Source organism: Lissotriton helveticus, chromosome 8, assembly GCF_964261635.1.
Source record: "Lissotriton helveticus chromosome 8, aLisHel1.1, whole genome shotgun sequence".
NCBI lineage: Eukaryota > Metazoa > Chordata > Amphibia > Caudata > Salamandridae > Lissotriton > Lissotriton helveticus.
Genome location: NC_136069.1, coordinates 398,984,551 through 398,999,062, shown reverse-complemented (window position 1 = coordinate 398,999,062; position 14,512 = coordinate 398,984,551). Strand labels below are relative to the sequence as shown.

The window sequence follows — 14,512 nt, the reverse complement described above, 5'->3', positions numbered from 1 at the left end:
ACATTCTGCCCTCTAGTGGCAGAATGTTCTAATATCCTTATAGCCCTTCGTAGCTGGGCTAAACCAGCTTTTAAAGTCCCTCAGCTTTGTTAAAGTCCCTTGCTTTCGGCTCGGGCCTTTACCGCTGCAGCGGCCCTTTAATAGCCAGTATAGCCCGGGCTATAAGGCTATATTAGAATATTGGAATGTTGGTAGCTTCATTGAAAACAATGGAGATCTCCAGGCTTATGATGGCTGGTATAAGGCCGGAACTCCAACATTATAATGTTTCTTTGTTCACAGCTCTGTCTGTGAACAGAGGCTTCAGGGAGCCTGAGCGGATTTCAATCCCCTCTTGCTCCCCGAAGGCTTTGCTTTATTTGTCAGAACATTCTGCCCACTAGTGGCAGAATGTTCTAATAGCCTTATAGCCCTTCGTAGCTAGGCTTTACCGGCTATTAAAGTCCTCTCTCCCTTGTTAAAGGCCCTTGCCTTCGGGTCGGGCCTTTAACGCTGGAGAGGGCCTTTAATAGCCGGTATAGCCTGCTTCTGTGAACTGTAAGGCTAGATTATTCACCTGCTGTTTTGTTATTTCCCTTTTTCCTACTTAATAAACTTTACTTTTAAATCTTGAAAAGACTATAATGAGGATATAGGCCTAGATTTCAATCAAAAAAGGCTACCTGAAGAAAAAGTGGCAAAGGTTGAACTCTAAAGCATGCAAAAATATTAGATCGAGATTATTAAGTGGGTCATAAATTGTCTGAGTTTATAATGCATTACTCCAATGCCTTTTTGTGTGAATTCTGCACAGTTTGTAGTTCTGTTAGAACAGCGATACTCTGACCTTTACCTGCGGCCTCCTGGTCAGCAGCAGCCGGGGCTGCTGTTTACTCGCCTCAGCTCTAACATGAAAACATTTTTTAAATATACAGCAATCACTTATTTAAACGTTAATTACAGTTAGGGAAAAAAATAACTAGGCCCTTAACTTTAGGAACACCTTCATTTTTAAAGACAGCCACTAGATGTACATGCTTTGCCTTCCCTACACCCACTTTACACCCCCGCTGGCATCAGTGCGGACCTCAGTCACACCAAAAAAATAGGGCCCTCAGACCCACACTTCAGTTCACTACTGGACCGGCAGAAGGCCTCTCAGAGGACTACCTACTACTGTGACCTTCTGTGCACTCTGATAGACTCCTGCTGTACCTAGAAGTAGTGATTTGCTGCTTGGAGCCTGCCTTGAAGCCTCAGAGGCCAGAGCTGCTGATGAGTCCTGCATCTACACTTGTACCCAGGACTACCTGAAGTGACTCCAAGGGCTAGTTTGCTGGTCTCCTGTTCAGAGTCACAGGGACATAATAGGCTCCCACCATCTTGAACTCACACTTGGACCCAAACTGAGTGAATCTTGTACCCACAAGAGGAGTCCCACCAGTCCTGGACCCTTGTTGTGGTGTTAAAGGTTTCCAGAAGGTCATTTTCCAAAACTGATTATTACACAAAATTTGCCCAAAAAGTATCCTGTGAAACAGGAGGAGACCAGGACCAACCGACTCGACTATCTGCCTGAGGTGCATCACTGGTTGGATTGACTTTGTGGATCTGTATTCTGCCACAGCCTTCTGCCTCATCCCACTGAAGTTTTTCAACTTCCATTTTTTGGACCCTGAATGTAGAAATCGTCACTGCGGCTTTGACCCCAGGCTATCCAACGATGACGCTTCCTCATCAGATACCTCCTGCAGTCTTGCCCCACTGAACTTTACCTTCCCAGTAATTTTTCTTCAGAAATTTTTCTAAGTCTGAATGGAAGTGCTGACCAGGCCCAATCCACTACTTGTATCTAAACCATGCTCCATCATGGTCAAACTTAACTTTCACCCGATCTTGTGTGATTAGATGCCCCTGGTTGGCACTTTGATTTTCTAGAATCTATTTTGAACCATAAACTTCAAAAGCTCATGTAACCAGTCATACTGAAATATTGATTTGATCTAGAATTCATTTGTATTCTCAGACCAATATTAGTATTTCCACACATTAATCTGATTTATTAATTAGCTGGAATTAAGTTGTTGAGAAAAAATCATGAATTACAGATTTCTCTTGGGCTTTTTCTGCTGGTCCTGAATGTATTTAATTGTATTTACTAATGTGATTTCCTTCATCCTCTATGTGGGTTTGAGTCCAGGCATCCAATACAAAAGCACATTGTTGTGGTTGCACACTAGTAAAATAGAGGATGGAGAATATATTATTTAGCTATGAAATTGCTGTAATTGAAAGGCCAAAAGGCCATAAATCACAATAACTTCATTGAATTGCCATGTTATTTCAAGTCAATCAGTTACCAACAACCTTATTATATCAATTTTTCAATAGCTACATTTTATAGTTTTGCCAGTATAAAGTTGTTTATCCATCTAGCAAAGAGTATCATTTTTGGTGAGGTTTATCAGAGTCCACATGTCATATCCATAAATCCACCCACACTTTGATACGGATGCAATAGGATGATATGAACTGGGACCATAAATGCAATTGTACCTTGAGTTTTTCTACACTGTTGTAAAAATAGGCCAATCTTTGTAGTAATTGAATTGGGTTCAATATCGGGACATTATGGCTAATTCAAAGGCCATGCTTATTAATTGGCAATGCTCTTCTTTTACTATGGAATGGACATCAAAATTAAATCAGACAACAGCCTTCTAATCCACAGACCCCCCAACACTGCAGCACAATCCAATAAGCTTTTAGTTAAACATTACACGTGTTCAAAAGTTCAAAAGAGTTTGAATGTTCTTAAAAATATTGTGTAGTTAAGGGCTGTAAATAATGTTCAGATTGTCTTTAAAATAAGTGATTTGTTAAACTATAAAAAGATTGTAAATATAGTCTTGGACTCCAGTACAAAATAAGACAATTGCATACTTTAATACTTATGATGTCGAAAGAGGAAGGTTCCTTTTATACAAAATCTTGTATAACAACAATCTAAAACTAAAGAAATATGCATTTTTTTAAATACCTTTTTAAAATTACAACATAAATGTTATATATTTTTTTTCGGAATGCCACTCAATTTAAAATGTTGTAAACTAATGTTTAGCAAACAATAGACAATAAAGTTGAAAATGTGAGTTACACACTTCTTATTTTAACCTTTCAAAAGGTGAAAACTTAATGTGAACATTTTAAACAATGAATCCCACATTTTCAAAAACGTTAAATTAGGTTTTAGATATCTTCGCAAACTGTGCTTTCGTAATGGATCCATACAAATGATCTACTAATTTTTTAAGATGAATAGTTATTTCTAAAATGCAAACTAAACAAACAATCCTAAAAACCTTTAAATATTCTGAAAACAGTGGATGTTTTATTCAGAGGTATAGATAGAGTTTTAACTTAATAATCAATGTGTCCTTTTTTAAATTTATAAAACAACATTTACATCAACAGAAAAGCAATAACACTATTGGCTGGTTTATTGATCAATGTTCCCTTATTTTAATCTATTTTAAAAAATCCATAGTCACTTTCACCATTCCTGTGATACACATTTACAACTACAACATTGCTAAAATATTATACCAAAAAAAGGAATTATTTCTTATGTAGTATTAGAAAACGTTGCCAACTGTTATTATATTTCAAAAATTATTTATACATCCATTTTTACAAAAATGGATGTTTGAAATTTGTAACAGTTATGTTATGTTACCTTTTGTAAGTTTGTGAAGTTTACTTACACCATTTGTACTATCCTTTATCATTTTTAGAATTGAGCCTCCTTCAGAGCTCTGGGACCAAAGTTAAAGTGGCCTGTGGTCAAGGTATATTGTTGTGTTTCCTGATGTTTACCGGTGAATCGAACTGAAGAGTGAACAGCCAACTTAGTATAAACTAATGTATTGATTATTAGTGGATTATATTAGCTAATAGTCAGATATATTCTGCCACATTTTCCTTTAATCTTTCAACCTATGAAAAACATTTAGGAGTTTATAAAATATATTACCAGCATATGATTTGTCAGTAATACAATTTTTCCTTAATGTGTTAAAATAAATAATATATGTCTTTCATGTTGTTGTCACAATCATGATTTATTTCACACATACAAAAGACCAGAAATTCAGTAATATTTCCCACTGATATAATATGACTATGCATGTATTTTTAATGCTTACGTAATTTCTGAGAAATGTTTAAGGTCATAAAGGAAATCACTCGTCATGGGACAGCTTAGAATTCATTACTGAGTGAATAGGAATGGTTTATTTTTCTCTCCCAACAGATATTTGAGTAAACTTTAAATTATACTTTTTTCAGTGAAATTATGTTTTACAATCTTTTTTTTGTTGCTTTTTCCCTTTTTAGTTTGTTGCTCAGCCAAACTGTCAGCAACTGCTTGCATCTCGCTGGTATGATGAATTCCCTGGCTGGAGGAGGCGTCATTGGGTGGTCAAGATGCTGACATGTGTCATCATAGGACTTCTTTTCCCTGTCTTCTCTGTATGCTATCTTGTAGCCCCGAAAAGCACCTTTGGACTCTTCATCAGGAAACCATTCATTAAATTTATCTGCCATACTGCGTCATACTTGACGTTTCTTTTTCTGCTGCTTCTTGCCTCTCAACACATCGACAGGGCGGACTTGAATATGCAAGGACCACCACCAACTATTGTCGAGTGGATGATATTACCGTGGGTCCTGGGTAAATATAATATTCAGCACATATGATTGAAATGCTTAAATATACATATTGTAATTAATTGTCATGCATCAGTATTACCATAGAGTGTGGATTTCTTTGTTAATTAATTGTTAAACATTACCAGTCAAGTACTGTGGATAAGATGATAATTGGAGACCATTTTTATGATGCCTTGTTGCTACGGTTATATTTTAGTATACCCATATATTTTCTTATGTACTGGTAACTGAATAGGATTAGCAGATCACAAAACAGATTGCTTGTTTCAGTTCAAGTTGCATGCACACATGAGTTTATTTCAGAAAAGATGAATTTGTACTTGTAATTCGATTTACCCATGCCTAATATTATATCAAGGAGGCCTTATAGAAAGGATAATTAACTACCAGGAGCAAGTAGGTAACGTTTCAGGGCACATAAATAGTTTTCAGATATTTTAGAAATTCTCCTCAACCCAGTTCAAAAGCAGAAGCACATTTCTTTCCAGCTGAGAATGAGTAGAGCACACCTCCAAGATTTGTTGATGTAACAGAAAATGCTTCTGTGTGGATTAAAAATATTGAAACTGTGGGAAATTTATTTACAATTGGACCAATAGGTATGCATTTTCACATGCAGAGTTTTACATTATATACATATATGCATGCCGCGTTGCCTCCACGTAGAGGTAATTAGAAATGCACAAGATGTATCCATGAGTACATGTGAAAATGTGCAACAGGCTTCCAGGAGTAGTGTAGGAAACCTTTGTGAAATCATAAATCCACACTGATGCGGTATTAATCTTTGAGAGTTCATATTTAACATTTCTCTGTAAAATGATCCCATCAAATTTCACTTGATACTCAAACATATCTTTATTTGGAGAAGTGCTTCAAACAAAACACTAGGGGATTGATTACCAAAATACAGGGAATAGCTTGTTGGAAACCGAGCATCATAATCCCAACAGCAGAAACGCCATCCATTGAGATTACGTGCCAGTCTCCGACAGGCTGACAGGCTTCTTGAGCGTGTTGCAATCCAACTGGAATGACCAGCCAGTTTCAGTTTCGAAAACCAGCATTGTAATGCGGTGGTCAGAACTGAAATTGCAATGAGGCTTGGAAAGCCTCTGACTTGCGGTCGGAGGCTTTCTGAGCCTCATCGTAAGAAAGCACTAGGTGACAGACTTTATTCACTACACTTTTCCAGACTACAAAGTAACACTCTGCAACATTTGAAACATTTCCCTTGAAGATGGCAATCTTTGCCCGCGTTGCAATTTTCATGTAAATTAAGTTGGAACACAAGATAAAACTGCAAGAGATTAATGTTGGAAAAAACAAGTTCGACTTCTCCTGATTTTGGATGTTTAAAATCTTGACAAACACTCTGACATTTAAGAAAACGTCAGAACGTTATGGAGAAAAAGCATTATGAACTTCTCATGCCTCTACTGGAAAGCTGAATTTGCATTTATGCCAATTTTCCTAATCTCTCATTTGTGAGGTATCTTTAACATATTGCATCAGATCTCGTAAATGTTGCACAACCTCAAAAATGCAGTAAATGTTCCTTTTGTACTATTTAACTTGCTTTTGTTACTGATGATTGTGGAAATCGGTTTTGCTAATTTTGAGTCCACATCTCAATTAGTGTGTCATGGAAAATACTGAGAAATGCAAAAGCAAAATGTGATGAACAGAATGCATAACAATGTCATACATTCACCCCAGTACAGAGATCTGGGCCTAAATCCATTGTTATTTTGCTCACCATGCCATTCCAGTTAAACCCAGCCATATGCAAATCAGTTTTGACCCAGTGCCCCATGGGAACAGTCCAGCCCAACTGCCAAGCCAGGTCCTCCCTGGAATCGACACAAGCATCCTAGGACCGGTTTCGGGCTTTCAGCCCTCATTAGCCAGGATAGCCTAATTCCAGTGGCATGGAGAGCACAGGACTCACGTTTGAGCACACCCGTCCCACTCGGGGTGACAAATGTAAAAACAACAGTTGATGGACAGAATGCAGAACAATGTCATACATTCAACCCAGTAGAGAGATCTGGGCCTAAATCCACTGTTTGTTTCCTCCCCATGCCATTCCAGTTTGAATCCAGCAATATGCAAATCAGTCTTGACCTTGTGCCCCATAGGAACAGTCCAGCCCAAACTGCCAAGCCAGGTCCTCCCTAGACTGGAAACAAGCATCCTCGGACCGGTTTCGGGCTTTCAGCCCTCATCACCTAGGATAGCTTGATTCCAGTGGCATGGAGAGCATGGGACTCACGTCTGAGCATACCCATCCCACTCGGGGTGACGAATGCAAAAACAACATTTGAGGGACAGAATGCAGAAAAATGTCATACATTCACCCCAGTACAGAGATCTGGGCCTAAATCCATCTTTCTTTTGCTCACCAGGCCATTCCAATTTGAACCCAGCCATATGCAAATCATTCAGCACCCTGTGCCCCAGGGGAACAGTCCAACCCGAACTGCCAAGCCAGATCCTCCCTGGACTGGAAACAAGCATCCTAGGACCGGTTTCGGCTTTCAGTACTCATCAGCCAGGATAGCTTAATTCCATTGCCTTGGAGAGCACGGGACTCACGTCTGCGCATACCCGTCCCACTCGGGATGACAAATGCAAAAACAACAGTTGATGAATTGAATGCAGAACAATGTCATACATTCACCCCAGTACAGAGATCTGGGCCTAAATCCATCGTTTTTTTTCTCACCATACCATTCCAGTTTGAACCCAGCCATATGCAAATCAGTGTTGACCCTGTGCCCCATGGAACAGTCCAGCCCGAACTGCCAAGCCAGGTCCTCCCTGGACTGGAAACAAGCATTCTTGGACCGGTTTTGGGCTTTCAGCCCTCATCAGCCATGATAGCTTGATTCCAGTGGAATGAAGAGGAAGGGACTCACGTCTGAGCATACCCGTCCCACTCGGGGTGACAAATGCAAAAACAACAGTTGATGGACAAAGTGCAGAATGATGTCATACATTCACCCCAGTACAGAGATCTGGGCCTAAATCAATCGTTTTTTTTGCTCACCATGCCATTCCATTTTGAACCCACCCATATGCAAATCAGTCTTGACCCTGTGCCCCATGGGAACAGTCCAGCCCGAACTGCCAAGCCAGGTCCTCCCTGGACTAGAAAAAAGCATCTTAGGACCGGTTTCGGGCCTCTTAGCCCTCATCAGCCAAGATAGCTTGATTCCAGTGGCATGGAGAGCACGGGACTCATGTCTGAGCATACCCACCCTAGTGCAGCGCCTCAGCAACGTCGGAATCCAGGAGAAGGCACTGGAGTGGATCATCTCCTTCCTCGCCGGAAGGACACAGAGAGTCCGCCTCCCCCCGTTCAGATCGGAGGCCACGGAAGTCATCTGTGGCGTCCCTCAAGGCTCCTCGCTCAGCCCTACACTCTTCAACGTCTACATGAGCCCCCTCGCAGCCATCGCACGCCAGCACAACCTCAATATCATCTCCTACGCCGACGACACCCAGCTGATCCTCTCCCTCACCAACGACCCCGCCACCGCCAGAGCCAACCTGCATGAAGGGATGACAGAAGTAGCCAAATGGATGTCGAACAGCCGCCTGAAACTGAACTCGGACAAGACAGATGTCCTCATCCTGGGATCATCACCCTCCGGCTGGGACGACTCCGGGTGGCCCCTCGCCCTGGGCAGCGCACCCAAACCCACAGACCATGCACGCAACCTGGGCTTCATCCTGGACTCCTCCCTCTCCATGACCAGACAAGTCAACGCCGTCTCCTCGTCGTGCTTCAACATCCTACGCATGCTATGCAAGATCTTCCGATGGATCCCCACCGAGACCAGGAAGACGGTCACCCAGGCCCACCGTCACCAGCCGTCTGGACTACGGCAACGCCCTCTATGCCGGAACCATCGCCAAACTCCAGAAGAGACTCCAGCGGATCCAGAACACCTCAGCGCGACTCATCCTGGACATCCCCCACCGCAGCCACATCTCCGGACACCTGAGAGACCTACACTGGCTGCCGGTCAACAAGAGAATCACCTTCCGGCTCCTCACCCACGCACACAAAGCCCTACACAACCAAGGCCCAGGATACCTCAACAGCCGCCTCAACTTCTACGCTCCCAAACGCCAGCTTCGATCGACCAGCCACGCCCTCGCCGCCGTTCCCCGCATCCGAAGAGCCACCACAGGAGGAAGGTCCTTCTCCTACCTGGCCGCCAAGACCTGGAACTCCCTTCCGACCCACCTCCGCCTGACCCTGGACCACCTCGCCTTCAGGAAGCAGCTCAAGACCTGGCTGTTCGAGCAATAGCGGACCCCCTCCCCCCAGCGCCTTGAGACCCTCCGGGTGAGTAGTGCGCTATATAAATGCTCTGATTGACTGATTGATTGATTGATACCCGTCCCACTCGGGTGACAAATGCAAAAACAACAGTTGATGGACAGAATGCATAACAATGTCATACATTCACCCCAGTACAGAGGTCTGGGCCTAAATCCATTGTTTTTTGCTCACCATGCCATTCCAGTTTGAACCCAGCCATATGCAAATCAGTCTTTACTAACGGTGGGCGGCCAGCTACACTCCGTGCACGGAGTGCGCGTAGTGCCGTCTCCTACGCATTTTGCGTAGCGGGCGTAGCCAGGCGGCACTATGCGCGCTCCGCAGACGGTGCGTAGCCGGCCGCCACCCGCCTCCCTCCCGCCCTCCCTAAATACTTAAATAAAAGGATAGAAAGCTTTTAAAAACACTTACCTTGTCCGCCGCGTCCCCGGGGCTCCCACTCGCCGTCCCTGGATTCGCGCCGCCATTTCAGATACTAATGCGCATGCGCGGGCGCCCGCGCATGCACATTAGTATCTGAATCGGTGGCGGCGCGAATCCAGGGACGGCGAGAGGGAGCCCCGGGGACGCGGCGGACAAGGTAAGTGTTTTTAAAAGGTTTCTATCCTTTTATTTAAGTATTTAGGGAGGGCGGGAGGGAGGCGGGCGGCGCGTAGTGGGGCTACGCGGAGTGCGCGTGTGGGCGTAGTTTTGCGCCCACTTCGCGTAGCTCCGCGGAGCCCCACTCCGCACACTACGCCCAGGGTTAGTCTTTACCCTGTGCCCCATGGGAACAGTCTAGCCCGAACTGCCAAGCCAGGTCCTCCCTGGACTGGAAACAAGCACCCTAGGACCGGTTTCGGACTTTCAGACCTCATCAGCCAGGATAGGTTGATTCCAGTGGCATGGAGAGCACAGGACTCACGCCTGAGCATACCCGTCCCACTCGGGGTGACAAATGCAAAAACAACATATGATAGACACAATGCAGAACAATGTCATACATTCACCCCAGTACAGAGATATGGGCCTAAAAATTTGTCACCCCGAGTGGGACGGGTATGCTCAGACGTGAGTTCAGTGCTCTCCATGCCACTGGAATCAAGCTACCCTGGCTGATGAGGGCTGAAAGCCCTAAACCGGTCCTAGGATGCTTGTTTCCAGTCCAGGGAGGACCTGGCTTGGCAGTTCGGGCTGGACTGTTCCCATAGGGCACAGGGTCAAGACTGATTTGCATATGGCTGGGTTCAAACCGGAATGGCATGGTGAGCAAAAAAACGATGGATTTTGGCCCAGATCTCTGTACTGGAGTGAATGTATGACATTGTTCTGCATTCTGTCCATCAACTGTTGTTTATGCATAGGAAAATACTGAGAGCACAGAATGTAAAACAATGGAAATGCATATGAACTACATATTTACCTTGCATCAGACTGACCCATGAATATCCTTTATTTAAAAAAAATGCAAACTCATTGAGAGAGATATGTTTAATTCATTATTGGAAATATATACAATTAAGTAAGTTTAGTTAGTACTTTTTGTCCTTCTGACGTTCAGAAATGTTAAAAAAAAAGTATTTCATGAAAACACAACAAAAATAATGCAAATTCAATAATCTAATTGTTTTCTCTGAGAAATTGGGCTGTTGGTTGAGGGGCTGAAACCCTACTAAAGCAACATTCACAATCTTTGTCAGGGTGAACTACAAAGTTCACTAAATTAACCTGTGCTTAGCCCTCTGCTAAATTGGCACAAAATCAGTCCTGCTTAATTTGTCGGGGATATCCGATGATCTTCGGGATCCGGGTGATGCTCTAGAGGGTCCACCTCCGGATCTCCCCAGGCCTGGTTCAAAAAGGCACCCAGAGCCTAAAGGCGATCCGGCGAGGGAAAAATAGGGGGGCCGGGTTGGTGCTCTGCGGGGTGGTGACCTGGAAATACAAAGGACAAACCGTTAGTACGTTTCGGTGTCCCTGTCCCAGGATCCCTACTCTCCCCAGTTTCCCCAGGAACTCCGCCTACCTTGAACCCGGACTGTCGGTGACCAGGAAGGACACGGGGTTCTCTTCTACCCTTGACCTCGGGGACTCTATCCTGTGAACACAAACACAGATCTTTAATGGTTCTGCTCACTATTGCCTCACCCTCTCTGAATGCTGGGAGCCCGGCATACTACATACCTGTTGACACCACAGGGTTCCCTTAACGTACTAAGAAGCCAAAGTACCTATAAAGGGTAGACACACCCGCCCTCAGCAGAATCAATTCCGTCCTTCTGTTACAGCACAGAAGCGAAGCGTCACTTGCACCAATATCCCGAAATGAAAAGAAGAACAAAAGAAAACACAAGAAATCCTGACAGTAAGTACTCCACGTTACCTTACCGCCAAACGAAACGAGTCAACAGAGTCTCTGGGCTCCTTCGATAATACAGCGTTCCAAGGATAATGTGGAATTTCTCCAATGGTCCAAACAAAGCAAGAGCCCCCTCAGACTGCTCCAACCAGAAGGTCACTCCCGTTGCGCGGGGGAAGACGACAATGAGCAGAGCCCCTGCTCACTGCCTGGGACTCCCATCAATGGGTGTACGTGTCTTCGCTCAGCTCGCAGCGAAGCACCACGCACCCCCGGAAAGACTCAGAAACAGGATCCGAATCACAGCGGGTCTGTGTTTTCGCAGAAGGCGCCGGCGAAACACCACAGAACCCTCAGCCGCAAGTCAGCCGACTCACAGCTTTCAGACAGCAGGGAGAAAGAGCCCTTCCTCCCTTCACCATAACTCACCAAAATCTGCGGCCGTGTCTTCGAGGAAAACAAGCGAAGCACCACAGCTCTCGGATCAGTAAGGAAACCGCACACCAAACGAAACAGACGTGGAATCCAATACAACCCGTCCTCCGGGTTCAGGAAGTACTTATAGGTCCTGCCTACTCGCCGCATGGGTTTCTGGGACTCGTAGTTTGCTGTCTTTAGGCAGGCGCACTGTTGTTCTGTACACGGTTCCTGACATAATTTAGAGGCAATGTGTAAAGTATTTATGCAGGAACAGACAGCAATGAAGTGAAAATACAACACAAGAAAAATCCCACACAAATTTAGAAAAATAGAGTAAGGTTTAATAAATCATTTGGGAGCATTATGGCAAAAGCAGGCATGCTTTCTATCACTACCCCTATTCATGTAGACTGGTCTGACCACCTCCTCATCCCGTTCTCTCTTCACCTATCACACTCTATAACTCTTGGCCAACCTAAGAGGGCTACCTCCTAGTTCCGTGTTGCTAAAAATATTGATGTCGGTTCCCTCTGTGAATCAGCTTGGTTATCACTTCCAAGGCTAGACCCGAACCTAGATGTTGACGAACTCACCTCCCAATGCCTCACAGTCCTTACAGTCGAAATCAATAACATTGCTCCTCTCCAAAGCAAAAATATAAGGCCCACTCCCTCAGCACCTTGGTTCAACAAATCCCTTAATGAAGAAAGGAAGCAGCTAAGATTCCTGGAGAAACAATGGAGGCAAGCGCCCTCCACCGATAATTTGGCCACGCTTCGTTCAGCCAGATCCAAGTACCACAAGCACATCTTCCTTGGGAAAGTGTCGCACTTCAGAACACTCCTTGACTCAGACAAAAATAGACCCACAAAACTATTCGATCTCATCAAGATTCGTAACTGCTCGCCCCCAACCTCCAAGTTGGAGAATTCTACAAAGAAAGCAGCGGATTTCGCTATATTCTTTGACGAAAAAGTGAAATCCCTTGTGGATCAGGTCGCTCATCTCACCCCTCCAGAGAAGCGCAAATCCTCAGCCATTTGGCAGAACTTTGGCCCCATCTCTTATGATGCCCTGCTCAATTGAATCCTCAAAACAAAGCCCTCCAACCATTCTCTGGACCCCATCCCCAGTGCCATTGCCATTGAGTTCTATACCCATCCTCTTTCCTATTGGACCACCCTGGTCAACCTCTCCCTCTGTAAAGGCTCCCTTCCTGTCTCCTTCAAAACTGGGCAGGTCACCCCTCTGCTTAAAAAACCCACTGCTGATGCGAATGACCTCAACAACTTCCGCCCATCACTAACTTACCCTTTCTTGCGAAGATAACAGAAAGATGTGTAGCGAAACAACTCTCTCATCATATCAAGGACAATGATCTTCTTGACAATTGTCAGTCCGGCTTCATCCAAAACTGCAGCACTGAACCAGCTCTACTGCAAGTGGTTGATGATGCGCTGAGGATACTCGATTCGGGGGTGTCCTGTCTTCTAATTCTCCTTGCCCTTTCTGCAGCCTTTGACACTGTCAATCACAACACTCTCCTCAGCACTCTGCAACAGAGAATGGCATGGAGGGAACTGTGCTTAAATGGTTTGCTTTCTTCCTCTCTGATAGATCCCAAATGATCAAAATAGCGAACAATCTATCATCTCCTTTGGCGGTAGGTCAAGGTGTTCCTCAAGGCTCTCTACTTGCACCCACATTGTTCAATCTCTATTTAGAACCACTTGGAAATCTCCTAAGTAAATCCGGGATCCAGTATCATCTCTATGCAGATGACACTCAAATCTACCTCAAGGTTGCCTTCACTCACGATCTCGCCATCCTAAGCTCTACTCTCGACTCCATTCAAAACTGGATGTCAACTCATCAACTGATTCTGAATCCCTACAAAACTGAATTCCTCATCATCTCCTCCTCACTCTCTCCTCCCCGGTTCAATCATGGATGGATCAGATGAAGCTACTTAACAATAAACCCATCAATGTCGACAGCGCAAAATCCCTTGGTGTCATACTCGACAAAAAACTCAATCTAATCTCCCACATCAATTCCATTGCACAGTCTGCTCGATACCAACTGTGCCTTCTTTGGGGAATTCATAGTTTTTCCCGGAGCAAGACCTTAAAACCCTGGTGCAATTGCTGGTCCTCCCCAGACTACTGCAATTCTCTTCTTACTGGCCTCCCCAAATCCCACCTGTCCCCCCCTTAAATCTGTTCCAAATTCAGCAGCTCATTTAATTTATGGGGCCAAAAGAACCGACCACATCACACCGATGTAATCCACCCTCCGCTGGCTTCCCATCGAGGCTAGAGCGATCTACAAGACTGCCTGTATCACCCACAAAGCCTTGCACTCCTCCTCTCCTCGCTACCTGGCTAATAAACTGAAACTCTCTGGAGGCTCTAGACCATGTCGTAATGCGGAAAAAAGAAGGAAAGAACGATGGCCCAATCCTTTTCAGGCAACGTAGTGAGAATCTGGAACTCACTTCCGCCTCAGCTCCGGACCGCCACCTCCTCCCAAGCCTTCAAAACGGACCTCAAAGTTCTCCTCCTTCAAAGACACCTCCAAATTTAATTCATGCCCTCTCTATTATCTGAAGGAAGACCTCCCATTATTGAAAATTCTTTTCTCCGGGACTATGGAAGTGCCTTCCCAGTGTGTTGGGGTGTTTGCCA

The 14,512-nt window shown here is 44.5% G+C and overlaps 1 protein-coding gene across 2 annotated transcripts in view; it reads left to right on the top strand.

Moving 5' to 3' along the window:
- TRPC4 (transient receptor potential cation channel subfamily C member 4) overlaps positions 1 to 14,512 on the top strand; it is a 1,462,580-nt gene that overhangs the window by 1,094,778 nt on the left and 353,290 nt on the right. For both annotated transcript variants that reach the window (XM_078657230.1, XM_078657231.1), the window contains exon 5: positions 4,375 to 4,711. In XM_078657230.1, the coding sequence (XP_078513356.1) occupies positions 4,375 to 4,711 (337 nt within the window). The remainder of the gene's footprint in view (positions 1 to 4,374; positions 4,712 to 14,512) is intronic.